The 13,671-nt window shown below is 49.7% G+C and overlaps 1 protein-coding gene across 3 annotated transcripts in view; it reads right to left on the bottom strand.

The window, feature by feature from the left end:
- ABR (ABR activator of RhoGEF and GTPase) overlaps positions 1-13,671 on the bottom strand; it is an 83,374-nt gene that overhangs the window by 58,130 nt on the left and 11,573 nt on the right. The window contains exons 3-6 of one of the 3 annotated variants that reach the window (XM_056865165.1): positions 9,625-9,712; positions 7,148-7,333; positions 4,997-5,104; positions 3,247-3,307 (exon numbers count right to left, since the gene is read on the bottom strand). In XM_056865165.1, coding sequence (XP_056721143.1) covers positions 3,247-3,307; positions 4,997-5,104; positions 7,148-7,333; positions 9,625-9,712 — 443 coding nt within the window. Of the gene's footprint in view, positions 1-2,840; positions 2,944-3,246; positions 3,308-4,996; positions 5,105-7,147; positions 7,334-9,624; positions 9,730-13,671 lie in introns of those variants that run through there. The other 2 variants (XM_056865163.1, XM_056865164.1) reach the window with 2 other exon arrangements.

Here is a 13,671-nt window from a genome sequence, read left to right as displayed (position 1 = left end):
TATCCCTCACAGGACCCCAGCCTGTCATGTGTAAGGCGATATATTCCACACTCCAGCCAACTCTCACTGGCTATTGGCCCATCTGTGACTCCAGCACCTACAGCACTGATTCGTTCCACCCCTATTCCATCCCATATCCTCAGAGATGGCCTCTACGCCCTTACCAAAGTCACAGTATGAGGGTTGTGGGAGAAAAAGCTTGGGTGCAGGAGGAGGAAGAGGAGCATGCCCATTATATTAGGTGCTGTGGAGCACAGGCAGGATGGTGCTGCTGCAGTCATCGTCTTTGTGGCTTCCTAGAGGCACCTGGTTGGCCACTGTGTGAACAGACTGCTGGACTTGATGGGCCTTGGTCTGATCCAGCAGGGCCTTTCTTATGTTCTTAAGAGGAAGAAAAGTTGGTTTTTATATGCCGACTTTCTCTACCACTTAAGGGAGACTCAAACTGGCCTACAACCACCTTCCTTTCCCCTCCCCACAACAGACACCCTGTGAGATAGGTGGGGCTGAGAGAGCTGTGACTAGCCCACGGTCACCCAGCAGGCTTCATGTGGAGGAGTGGGGAAACAAACCCGGTTCACCAGATTAGCGTCCGCCGCTCACGTGGAGGAGTGAGGAATTGAACCCGGTTCACCAGATTAAAGTCCGCCGCTCCAAACCACCGCTCTTAACCACTATACCTCGCAGGAACAGGTGTGTGTGTGTGTGTGTGTGGGAGGCATTTCCAATTTGAGGTCAACAGTTTTGTAGGTGTTTCCTTCAACTCAGCTTCACTGGCAAGAAATATGGGAGATTCTCATTTTTGGAGCTGGGAACTGGTGGGGGGGGGACCCTCACACTTCACACTGACGTCAGACTCTGAACTTGCAGCACCAATGTGCTAGCTAACCGTCTTCCTTCGTTTCCTGGGAGGTGCAGGAAAAAAATTCCCTCGGTAGAGGAACTAGCCGCTCAAGGGCTTACACGCACCCTGAGGGTAAGTTACTACTTGGTAAAGTGTTGTTTTGATGGCTTCCCAAAAGGCTGCCCTTTCCCTGAATACCTTTTCCCAGAAATGACTTGTGACACTTTGAAGATGGAGTCTGAAAATCGAAACAGCATCCCCATGGTGTTAAAAAAGATAGCGAGCAAAATAATTGACTTCTGCTATCCTTTGACTACTTCCAAACCGGCTACCTGGGATGGGCTGCCCCTCCTTGCTTAGCCCTGCATGGCAAGCTGTTTGCAAGATGTGTGTGTGTGTGTGTGTGTGTATGTGTGTGATCCATGACTCCCATCCAGACCCCAACTGGTTTCCCCCTTCCCACACTTCCCCAAAGCAAAACAGGAACAAGCCCAGCCTCGTTCCGACCACGGCAAAAATAAGGAAATTCGCCCCACCCGCCCCCTCCCAGCATCAAACACAACTGCTGACCAGTCCAGCACGGGGAGTCACATCAGTCTCCTGAAACTAGGGTTGCCAGCCTCCAGGTACTAGCTGGAGATCTCCTGCTATTACCACTGATCTCCAGCCAACAGAGATCAGTTCCCCTGGAGAAAAATGGCCGCTTTGGCAAGTGGACTCTATGGCATTGAAGCCCCTCCCTTCCCCAAATCCCATTCTCCTCAAGCTCTGCCCCAAAAACCTCCCACCAGTGGCAAAGAGGGACCTGGCAACCATACCTGAACCCCCCCCCCAACTTTTTCCCCACACACCAAACCCCAGTGAATTATGACGGAAGGATCCACATACTGGCCCAAAGCCCCCATGAACTAACGTCTGCTGGGCAAGCCCCCATGGAAGGGGTGCACTGAAATGGGGTTTGCCTTGGAAAGGTTTGCAAGAAGGCAGCTAAGTGACTGGCAATTTGATACCCTTTAATCGGACTCCAAGTTGGTCCCCCCCACCACACTCCACGGGGTGACAGCCAAGGGAAGGGAGATATTGAGGCCGGACTGACACACCCTTGTGTCGAAAAATCCCCACCCCTCACAAAGGTTACCCTGCCAGGCGAGAGCAGACCCTGACGTCATGGCCTCGCCTCTTGAGCCCGGTCCGGCAGCTATTAGCCCGTCCTCCCTGGCTCCTGCCGTCGTCATGGTTACAGGGCCCAGGGACACCCCTCGCAACCAAACACCTGAGGTGGCAAGACTAGGGTGAGATGCCCCCCCCGCACACACACCCCGCGAAACTAAACGAGGCTTTGGCGTGAGGGAACCATGACAGCCCACAGAGCCCCACGCCCCCTTTCCCACAGACTGTGGAAACAGGCATCGAAGACGTACCTTGCTCTCGGAGCATGCTTCCAAAAAGACCGTAAAAGCACCCGGCGCACGAGGTGGCAAGCCGAGAAGTTCCACTTAAGAAAGCAGAACGTGGCGAAAAATGGGCGGTGGAGGGACCCACCCCACCCTTAAACCTGCCTGCCACTATAGGTCCCCAACCCAGCCCTCAGCAGCTCCAGGGCCCCCCAAAGGCACCATCCCTTTGTCTCCCCCCCCCCCGCTTCCTCAAAACGATATCCGAACCAAGCCCAGAAGAAATCCATGAGAGAAAGCCCAGCCCTGGGACGAGCAAGAACAAAGAAATTTCCAAGTTCGATCTCCAGAGCTGAGCATGACAAAGAGGAGGAAACCTTTCAGAGCCGCTCTAAGAACCTCAAGGACGAGGGTTTACCCTCCAGATTTGGGCGGGGGGAGACAGGTCACAAGGGAGCAGCCAGAATCCTCACACAACCATCCAATATGTCAGAAAAGAGAACCCGGACACCCTGGCTTCTACGCGACAGAGGACTCCCGCGAAGAAACGCCCCACCGACTGACAAAAAAAGGGGGTTGCACGCCCCGCACTATCCCCCCACCGTAGGTGCAGTTACAGCAAAAGCGGACGATGAGCAGAATCTCCATGGTGGTCCTTTCTCAGCATGGCCCCCACTCCTGGCTCCATCGGCGGTCCAAGACAGAGTGGTGGCTGCCGGTGGGATCGACAAAGGCAGCCGGTGGCGGGAGGAGGAGGAGGAGGGAAGGGGGGCGTGAGAGCTGTCAGACGCTGCTAGCATGCTAAAGCGGCGCAGCCCCCTCCTCACCTCTACCCTCCCTCCCGGAACCACACAAAGGGCTTCGTCTCCACGGGAGGATCCGATCCATAATTCAGGGGTTAAGGTCATCCGGATTGTGTGTGTGTGTGGGGAGGAGATACAGACAAAGGCTTCCCACAAATACCATTTACACACTCACGAGCACTCCCGTACGGAGGAGAACAAATACCTTCCATGGTGACGGAGGTGTGGCTCTCTTTGGAATCTCTGGGGCCCTTCACCTTCAACTCCTGCCAAAGGGAAACGTTCCATTTGTTAGAGGCAATTTTACAGAGCGTGTAAAGGGCTTGGGTTTCTGGAATTGGGAGGTTTGGGTGTACGTTGGTTTCTTCTTTTCAAAAATCCCCAGGGATCCAAACCCTGGTGTAATAGGACGTATTCGTACTCTGGCGGAAACAAAGATCGCCCCCTCCCCAACCCCTGAGGATGTGTGGAGGAGACCTTCTTCTCTCCCGCCCACTTCTCGCCCATCTACAACCTTCTTCTCTCCTGCCCCCTTCTCGCACATCTACAACCAAAACATGCACAATCTGGGATCTAAACAGGGACAAATTTTTAAGTCAAAGGGCCTTCTGGACCAGACTGAGAGCCCCAATCCTGCTCGACCTGGGGTGGAGGAGGTGAGAACAGAATGGATCTCAGATGAGGACATCCTGCCCATCTTCTTGCAGAAACTGAAGCAGGACACCAAAGCTTCTGAAGCACGTGTATGAACACACTTCCATACATGGGAATTTGACGGCATCTCCCCTAGCATGCTCCCCAAGAGCATCAGAATTGCCTTACCAGATCGGACTCACCTAATCAGACACTTTCTTTCTTCAATGGCACCCCACCCACCCTGATGCCTTTTTGCTTGTTCCCAGGGTTTAGCAACCAAGGGTAGACTGCCCCCCAGCATGGAAGCTCCCTTTTAGCTATCATATGTAGCAGGTATTGTAAGTCCATGATTTTGCCTACTTTGAAAAATTTAAAGAAGTGATCTACGCCTCCCTCACACACTTCCATCCACAGTCTTTTCACTGCCCACCTTGTGAACAAATCACAACATCTTAAGATCTTGGAAGCAGAATAAATGAAACCAAAATTGCCAGTAGGTTGGTAGAAATTGCAGCAGAGTAGGAATTGGTGTAGGACTTCTATTAGAATGGGACAGGAATGAGGATTTAGTGCCCCCCCTCCCCCCAGGCCTGGTTAGTACTTGGATGGGAGACCACCCAGGAAGTCCAGGGTTGCTACACAGAGGCAGGCAGCGGCAAAACTACTTTTGTTCCTCTCTTGCCTCTATGGGGCAACTCTACGGGGTCGCCACAAGTTGACAGTCACTTGCTGGCACTTGCTGCCATCACCCCCACAGAAAAGAGAAACAAAACCAGTAAGCAAAAATATGTAGATTAGGTTATACAGCATCATTTATTCCCACCACCAAAGCAGAGGAGGTGGCATAGGCATCTATAACGGGGCCTATAGATCCACACACAACACACAAGAGATATGTGTCCCATTGGAATATGTCGTAGCACATTCAGTTGTAATGCATGTAACGAGCAACCTTGTCTGATCTATGCAAAGTAGGGGTCAGAAACGTGTAGGTCTTGAGTCACATCTGCCACCCCATCCTCCTCCCTTTGACCATGGGGGGGGGGACATTTGGCCCTCGTCAACCCCAGATGTAAAAAGAGGGTGTGGAGTCATGGGAAAGGACACTCACTCGGCATGAATGTCACTAGGGGGTCTTGGGAAAGTAGATGCCTTTCAACCTGTAGCTTGCCTGACAGGGGTGTTGTAAGCATGGGGAAATCCCACCGCTGCCACCATTCAGCACCTTGGGAGAAGGCGGGGGCAATCAACATGCGGGTGATGGGAATTAATAATGCTGAACAATGAAAGTGGTGGTAACAAACAGTAATAATTCGCACCTCTGAGATCTTCTGGAACTGATTGTTACTTTGGCTGCATTTCTCTGCTGTCTCGAGGGCGATTTTGTAGTTGTCCACAAATGCCTTGTAAACCCCCAACTGACTGACCTGTTGAGAGGAAGGGTGGGGAGGGAGAACCATTTAAAAAAAGATGCAACTAAGTTTATTTGCTTACCTCATGAGTCAGAAAAAAGGCAATTTCTAAACATTACAAATACAAAGTTATTTGTCATTATAAGCACCCACTATTTCAAAATATTTCTGCCATGCAGCAGCCTAAAAACAATATGAAAACATTGAAACAGCCCTGCTGGATTAGACCAAGATGCGTCCATCTAGTCCAGCATACTGCTTCCAACAGTGACTGGTCATATACCCCATATGTTCTACAAGCACAGAGGCCTGTTGTTGCCTCCCAGCAGCCGGCACTCTGAGGTATACTGCCTCTGAACATGGAGGTTCCAATTTGGCAATAATGACTAACAGCCATCGATGGACCTCTCCTTCATGGAATTTGTATAACTCCCCTTTTAAACCATTTATACTAGAGGTCACCACTATACGTGGCAGTCAGTTCCACAACGTGATTAACTGCTGGGTTAAAGAAGTAGCACCTTTTGTTTGTCCTGAATTTACAGGCCTACCAGCTTCATTGAACACTCCAAGTCCTAGAATTGTGGGAGGGAGAGAAAAAAATCCATCTCTACCTTATAGTTGTACAAACCTCTGTCATATTCCTCCTTCGTCATATTCTAAAACCAACCAGTGTGGTATAGTGGTCAGAGTGCCAAATCAGGATCTGGGAGACCCAGGTTCGAATCCCCACTCTGCCACGGAAGCTCGCTGGATGAATTGGGGCCAGTCACACTCTCTAACCTACCTCACAGGTTTGTTGAGATGATGGAGGAGAGAAGGAGGATGTCAGCCTCTTTGGGTCCCGATTAGGGAGAGAGGCGGGAGAATAAATAAAAATAAATAAATAAATAAATAAATAACCTCTTTGGCCTTTCCCCATAGGAAAGATGCTTTAAAAAAAATGTTCAACATTTAGGTTAATCCTAAAGTGCTACGATTCTGAAGATTTTATGCAGTCTCTCTGCATTCAGCATTTCTTATTCCAACAATGAAACGTACAGGAAGGAGCAGCGTTCCACATTCAGAATGCCACAGGAGGAGACTTTAGGGGAGGGGTCATTTTGAATTACAGCTCTGCGACCCCAAGATGGCCCCATATTGCTACTCCATCTGATAAATGAGAGAGAGCAGTCTTAAGCGCGAGGCTAGGGGAAATCTGTGAGCCCTCCCACCTCACCAAAGAACGGGCAGAGAGTTCCGGGTGAAATTTTCCACCCTGGCTCTTTGTTTCACCTTGTTTCATTCAGATAAGAAAACTTTCCATCCAAGAGAAGAGTCACCTTTATGTGGCTTTTCCCCACCCGACCGCCACATTTGCCTGGATAAACAGAGAACAGGCTACGGCTGAAGGAGAGAACGAGGGCTAACTACCTGCCCAATCAACGCATATTTCCCTTGGCGCAACCCTGGAAGACTATTGCAGTCACTGGAGCGAGCTGTCTGGCCAACCAGGGGGCATGGTGCTTACCCAGACCCCAAGCAAACAGGAGGCCTAACCGCGGCTTGCTTTCCTTATCTGGTGTTAAGCCTTATTTCTAAGGCTGGGTTTGTAAAAATGTGGCTTGTGTGACCCACGTTTGAGCATATGCAATGGAACAGACTAAGGAGAAGGCAGTTCTCCTGCCCCTCCAGAAACTGTTTACAAAGTGTCTAGTCAGTGCCACGGATATCTCCCTAAATTTTTTCCCCAGGGGGCAGGGCTTAACTTGACCAGCTAAGCCATGGTTTGGGTTCTTAACTAGGGCTAATCCCGGGAACAGAGAACAGGGAATCAAGAACCAGACACATGAAGCTGACTCATACTGAATCAGACCACTGGCTCATCAAGTGAGCATTGTCTACTCTGACTGGCAGCGGCTCTCCAGGGCCTCAGATGGAGGCCTTAAACATCACTTCCTACCTGATCCTTCTTAGCTGGCGATGCCCAGGGATTGAACCTGGGACCTTCTGCATGCCAAGCAGATGCTCTACCGCTGAGCCACAGCCCCTCCCCAGACAAAACAAAGCCCCACTTACCAGCTTCTGGAAGAGGTGACCCAGGATAACGCTGCTGTCCCAGTTCTGGACCTTGGGATAAAGGCTGTCGTAGAACTCCTTGTGGATTTCGTAGAGATCCTGGATCTTATAGAAGATGGTCTCGATCTGCTGGGTGGTGAGGACTGGTTGGGAGGTGGTCGCTGTTGCCTTCAGGGGCTTCATGGGCTGCAGGGAAGATGAGAGCATCATCGTGGGCTCCCCCACATCCTTAGCCCACAGAAGTGACCAGCCCCGAAGCCCCCCTTGCACAGATGTAACACCGCAAATCACCTGGGGCACAACCATGGCTGGAAAACGGGAGGCAAGAAACGCGTCTCCGATCGGCAGAGATTTAAACATGCCTGGAGGTAAAACCCCGGTTTGGCACAGGAGAGTAGACAACCAGACCCTTCTGCAAACGTCACTCCAGCTCTGGCATGTGGCAATGCCCTGCTGCCTCTTTAGTCCAGCCTGATCTCAGAGGAGGCTCCAGGACTGCACGGGACCCAAGGCAATGCAGGAGGGCACGAAGCAAGCCACTCGCTCTGAGCCTCAGTGGCCCTCTGCAATAATGGGGATAATTCTGGCCTTGCAGGGCTGTTGTAAGTGTTCTGAATCCTTGAAACCACGTCACAGATGCAACAAAAAATGTAAGCGCTTGCAAAGTTCTGAACTGCGCCACAAGACAGAAGAAGCCGCTTGTGTTACGCAAGCCATGCTTGCTGTGGAGCCAGCTCTGGCTTGGATGCCAGGGTAGAAAGAGGAAGCTGGAGCTATGAATACACTGCAAAAGTGGACACTTTCGACATGAGGCCAGTCAGAATCGTCTGCTGTCTGTTCAAGGAGCTTATGGGACTCGCAGCCACAGGTTGTCGTGAGATTTGCTGGTATAGAGGGCTTTAAAAAAAAAGTTTGGAAAAATTAAAGGAGTTACTAGTCAGGGTGGCTAAATCGAACTTCCATATCCAGGGGCAGTACACCTCTGAAAGCCAGCACTTGGAGGCAACATCAGGGGAGGGCCTTGGCCTCTGTACCTTGTTTCTTGACTTTCTGGGATAACTGGGTGGCAGTTGCGTGAAACAATATGCTGGGCTAGATGGACCACTGGTGTGATCCAGCAGGGCCTTTTTCCCCCTTACATTGTCCAAACACAAGATGCTCAGGAGAAACTTGGGTGTAAATTTCCCAGGGGCACTTCTGTGGCCACTGTTGTGGACAGAATGTTGAATTAGACAGCCCCTCTAAGCCTTATCCAGAGGGACAATGCTTAATGTTAGGTCTATCGAGGGCTATTAGCCAAGATCGCTAAAAATGGAACCTCCACGGTCAGAGGCAATGTATCCTAGGATGCCCAATTCAGGGAAGAAGGAACACTGGACAACCCTTCCAATCTGTGCAGTCTCTTCCCAAAATGCACATCATTGGCACTAGACAGAGCTTTCATCCAATCCAGGAATACCAGTCCTCGATCGGCCTCTCCAACTCTCTTCCTGCTGCTACAGACTTTTATATATGGTTGCTTCCTTAGGGAGGTTTTGTTCCACGTCCCCCTGTCCTCGCCCCAAATGGTGGTGGGCTTCCACACATCATCATGCATCTGTTCACTTTCTTGGCCTTTGCCTGCTTCGCTTTGTTTTTTCTCTCCACGCTCTCTTTGAGACAGTCTTTTCTGAAAGTTCGTACTTAAAATGGGTTTGGGAATGGATAGATGGGAAAGTATGGATTTCTGCATCTCTCTAATGGTTTCTGGTACCATAGCCTCTATGAGAGCCAGCATGGTGTAGTGGTTAAAAGCAGTGAAGCAGTGGACTCTGATCTGGAGAACCAGGTTTGATTCCCCACTCCTCCACTTGAGCAGCAGATGCTTATCTGGTGAACCGGGTTGGTTTTCCCACTCCTCCATATGAAGCCAGCTGGGTGTCCTTGGGCTAGTCACAGCTCTCTCAGCCCCACCTACCGCACAGGGTGCCTGTTGTGGGGAGGGGAAGGTTATTGTAAACCAGTTTGATTCTCCCTTAAGTGGTTGAGAAAGTCGGCATATAAAAACCAACTCTTCTTCCTCTTCTCCTCTGTGCCAGGTTTTTTTTAATCAGCAGGAAGAATACTGCTATAAACTGCACTACAGTCTAGAGATATTCTTACTACCATTAAAAAAATAAGCACTCCAGCAATGCAAGGGGAGAAATGGGGAGCGCCAAGGGAAATGGAGGCAAGAATAGAGAGCCCCCAGTGCGGAGGAATGTTTATCCTGTCTTTTCATCCTCACAACAACCCTGCAAGGTAGGCAGCTGGCCCAAAGTCACCCAAAGAGACCATGGCAGAGAAGGGATTTGAATCCGGGCTATTCTAATCCAACATTTATCTGCTACACCACACAACCAAATTACAACCACATCCCCAACACACACCCAGCGCCATTAACAGCATATTGTGGCGAGCTGGCTGGTTCTGCCCCCAAACTGCTGGGCTCAACTCACAAGTAACAGTGCCTCCAGCTGGTTTATATAGATCTCCTCACTGGCCAAGAAATCCGAAAGCACCAACTTGCGCATCTCCAGGCTTTTACTAGAATCGCGTTCACCCTGCAAGGGAAAAGAGACCAATAATCAAAGGAGGCCATATTACAACAGGGAAAAAAGGAGGCTCTGCCCTCCAGCAAGGACAAGCCAACGGAGTTGCTTTCATTCCTTGTTGATTCTGCAGGCTGGCGCTCTTGCTGCTTCTGGGATATCTCATGCCATTTCTACACAACAATGCAAAACCGACAATGGAGAATGCATGCCTTTTCATAGAAAAAAATTAGTGCAGAGAAAGGGAAATAGTGCAAAAATAAGACTCACAGGTCTGATTCTCAGCAGGGAAAACCAAAATCAAAAACGGGGCTATTCAAATCGAGCTGAACAGTTTTCAAAATTTCAGTTTCATCCCTACCCTAGAGGAAGCTACAGACCGATATCTTCTAGAAGCAGGATGCAAACGTTGATCTGGATCAGAGCCGCAATTTTTATCAAAAAGTCATGTTTCTCAAGATGATACAGGCCACAGAAACGGATCAAGAGAAATATAAGAACTGACATTTTCATTCTGCTGGGGGGCTTTCATGAGTTTCAATTTGGGATGTTCAAATCGGCAGTTTTCCACTTTCCCATCTCTTTTTGCCTCTGGAGGTGGCTGTCGTGCGCCTGAACATTTTGCCCAGTTTAATTGCCAATGTTCCTGAGTGGTTTCATGCGCAACTTTTTTACATTCTATACAGTTTCACAAAATCACATTAAAATTATGTAAATTTGGGGAAAATTCAGTGTGAGGAAGCAGAAAACTACGCGTCCGATTTGTGCAAGGCAGAAGCAAACACGAAATGGAGAATTTCTGAGTCAAACTAGCACGGCTGTGAAATTCAGTCCCACCCTCCATTCCAATCTACAACTGTCCTCGCTTGGACAGACAGCAGCATCAAAATTCCAGCAATTTTGTATTTGTGGTATTGTCTTCACTGACAACATCACACTCCTGGTCTGACAAACCAGGGGCTGTGGCTCAGTGGAAGACCCTCTGCCTTGCATGCAGAGGGTCCCAGGTTCAACCCCCGGCATCTCCAGTTAAAAGGACCAGGCAGTAGGTGATATGAAAGACTTCTAACCGAGACTTTGGAGAGCCACTGCCAGTCTGAGTAGGCAGCATTGTCCGTGATGGACTGATTCAATATAAGGCAGCTTCCAGCCAAGAAGGACTCTCCAGCCTTTATAAAAGCCAATCTACATTAATTGCAATTTTTTGTATCCAATGGAAATTTTTTATCATTCACAGAGGGTTTTTTGTGGCAGCGGCACCAAAAAATATACAGAGGAAAGGATTGAATATGGTAGCCATTGCTGGCTTAATGCACTGAGAAATGGATTTCTCTCGCCTGCCACTGCAAGGTAGAATTGGTATTCATTTGCAATGGCCTATGACTAAATACAATAAAAGTGATTCAGAAGGACAAAGCAGAGGGCCTCTGAGCACATAAAGAACACATTTCTCCATTCTCTGTAGAGCTGCAGGCATCAAAACATGGGGTTTATCCCATTTATCCACACAAACCTGTGAGGTTGAGTAGGCAAAAGGGAGTCACCTGTCCACTGAGCTTCATGAATGGGCTGGGATTCGAACCCAAGTCTCCCCCAAACTACGTCGGACACTTCAGAAACAGCACTGCTATATCACTCTGTTGCAAGGCTAAAAAGGGAATGTTTGCAACCTCCAAAAGATTTGGGAGCAGGAGAGAATGCAATTGCTCTGCCACCAAAACATTTTCTGGATGAGTTGCCCATTTCTCTTGCAAACAAAAAAACTTCCAATCTGAAATAATCTGGAAAAGATCCATACCGTCCACAGAGGCAACACTGAAAGGCATGCACCAAGACAGGGTCCATGTTTACTACACATTAGCAAACACCAGCAATGATCAAGGCACATTCCATGTGTTTGTACACATTATTTCAGAGATCCTCACAACAGCCCTATAAGGTAGGCCAGTATTGCCGTCCCCAAAATGCAAACAGGAGGCTGAGAAAAGAAATACTTACCCAAAGATACCTCATGTGAGTTTGTAACTGATGTGAGATCTGACGTTTTCCTTTCTCACACTCTGAGCAGCTGAATATGCCAAATTAACAGTGCAGCCCCTAAAGAAAACCCTTACCCAACCAGCTTTATAGGTTTCACAGGATGGCGTGCTCGTAGCTACTCCAAAGTACTTGTAGCTACTCCAAAGTTTTACAAAATAGCAGTAACATCAAAGGTCCAATTACATTGCAAACACGTATTACAGCATACAAACCTGTCACAGTTGTGTTTTTATGTTATATTGTCAACACTTTTGCTTTTGATCATTATTTGTATGCTGTGATACATGTTTGCAATTTAATCGGACCTTTGATGTTACTACTATTTTGTAAAACTTTTGGAGTAGCTACAAGTGATTAGGTAAACGCCTTGCATCCTCTGGTGCTTTGCACATTTTTTTTCTCTGTCTCCTATCAGAGGTTTCTCCCAACCTCTTTTTCTCTGTGCTGCAAAACCAAGCACAGATCTGGTGCATGCCCACAAGCCCAGTATGAACAGCAAGAAGCAAGTACTGTACCTATTTACACATGGGACTCACTGACATATGACACAATAACGGCTATTGGCACGCTGAGCTGCAGGTAGCTTTAGGAGCAGATTAGACACATTCAGAGCAGACGAGAGACATATCAGTGGGTCTCAGACACAATGGAGGAATGGGGCTGGCCCACCTGGAGTCCCTTTTCTGGCGCTGCCTCTCTCTCTGCTCCCAAATCCCCCCTTAGAACCACTCAGCCCAACCGAGACAATGCCTAAGCCAGCGCTAAGGACACCGGCCTCACTTCCCTTCCCACTCCACCAAAACCTAAACTGCAGCCTCCTTGGGGCAGGGGCCTGTCCCTCCGGCGAGGCTTCCCAGCATGGTGCAGTGGAGACCCAGCATGGTGTAGGGGTTAAGAGCGGTGCTTTGGAGAAGGGGACTCTGATCTGGAGAACCGGGTTCGATTCCCCACTCCTCCGCATGAACGGCGGACGCTAATCTGACGAACCAGGTTGGTTCCCCCACTCCTACACATGAAGCCAGCTGGGTGACCTTGGGCCAGTCACAGTTCTCTTAGAGCTCTCTCAGCCCCACCTACCTTACAGGGTGTCTGTTGTGGGGAGGGGAAGGGGGTTGTAAGCTGGTTTGATTCCCCCTTATGTGGTAGAGAAAGTCGGCATATAAAAACCACCCCTCCTCCTCCTCCTCCTTCCTCCCGTGCCCACAAGCGCTTCTTGAGGACACTCCAACAACAGACCTGCGGAGGGCCTGACTAACCTTCCCTTCCACGAGGATCCGGGTTCCCTGCCAAACTTCCCAGCGCCTCCCACACAGGGCCTCGGGCACCCCCATGGAGCCAGCCCCCTTTTCCCAGGGACGAGCGTACCCACACCATGGCTGCCAGCCCAGGCCTGGCACACCCAACCACACAGCCGTTTTTTCCACAGGGGAAAATAACAAGGCAAAGCAGGTCACCAGCTGCCTGCAGATGAAGCCCGGTTCTCCCCTGAGAGCGGAGAAAGAACGCCCGAGACGCCATTGGCATGCTGGGATCAAAGGTTGCCCGAAAGCCAAGCTCCAAACACGCAGGACGGAGAGGGCTGGCGTTACGCAACAAACTGAAAATCTGGGTATCAGGTGCTTCATTATTAAATGTGCTCTGTACATGCCGAGGGCTCTCCCTTCACATCTGGCACTGAAAATAGATTGGAGGGGAAGAACCACGAGTTCTAACCAAAAGCCCAAATCATTGTTTTCTCTGCCCCATAATCCTTGGGGTACACATGAAAGGTGCCTTCTACTGAATCGGACCCTCGGTCCATCAAAGTCAGTCTTGTCTACTCAAACCGGCAACGGCTCTCCAGGGTCTCAGGCAGAGGTCTTTCACATCACCTACTTGCCTGGTCCCTTTAACTGGGGATGCCGGGGATTGAAC

This window comes from Euleptes europaea, chromosome 19, assembly GCF_029931775.1.
Source record: "Euleptes europaea isolate rEulEur1 chromosome 19, rEulEur1.hap1, whole genome shotgun sequence".
Lineage (NCBI taxonomy): Eukaryota > Metazoa > Chordata > Lepidosauria > Squamata > Sphaerodactylidae > Euleptes > Euleptes europaea.
Note: the sequence above shows the minus strand (reverse complement) of the source record. Positions and strands in the feature narration are given on the sequence as shown.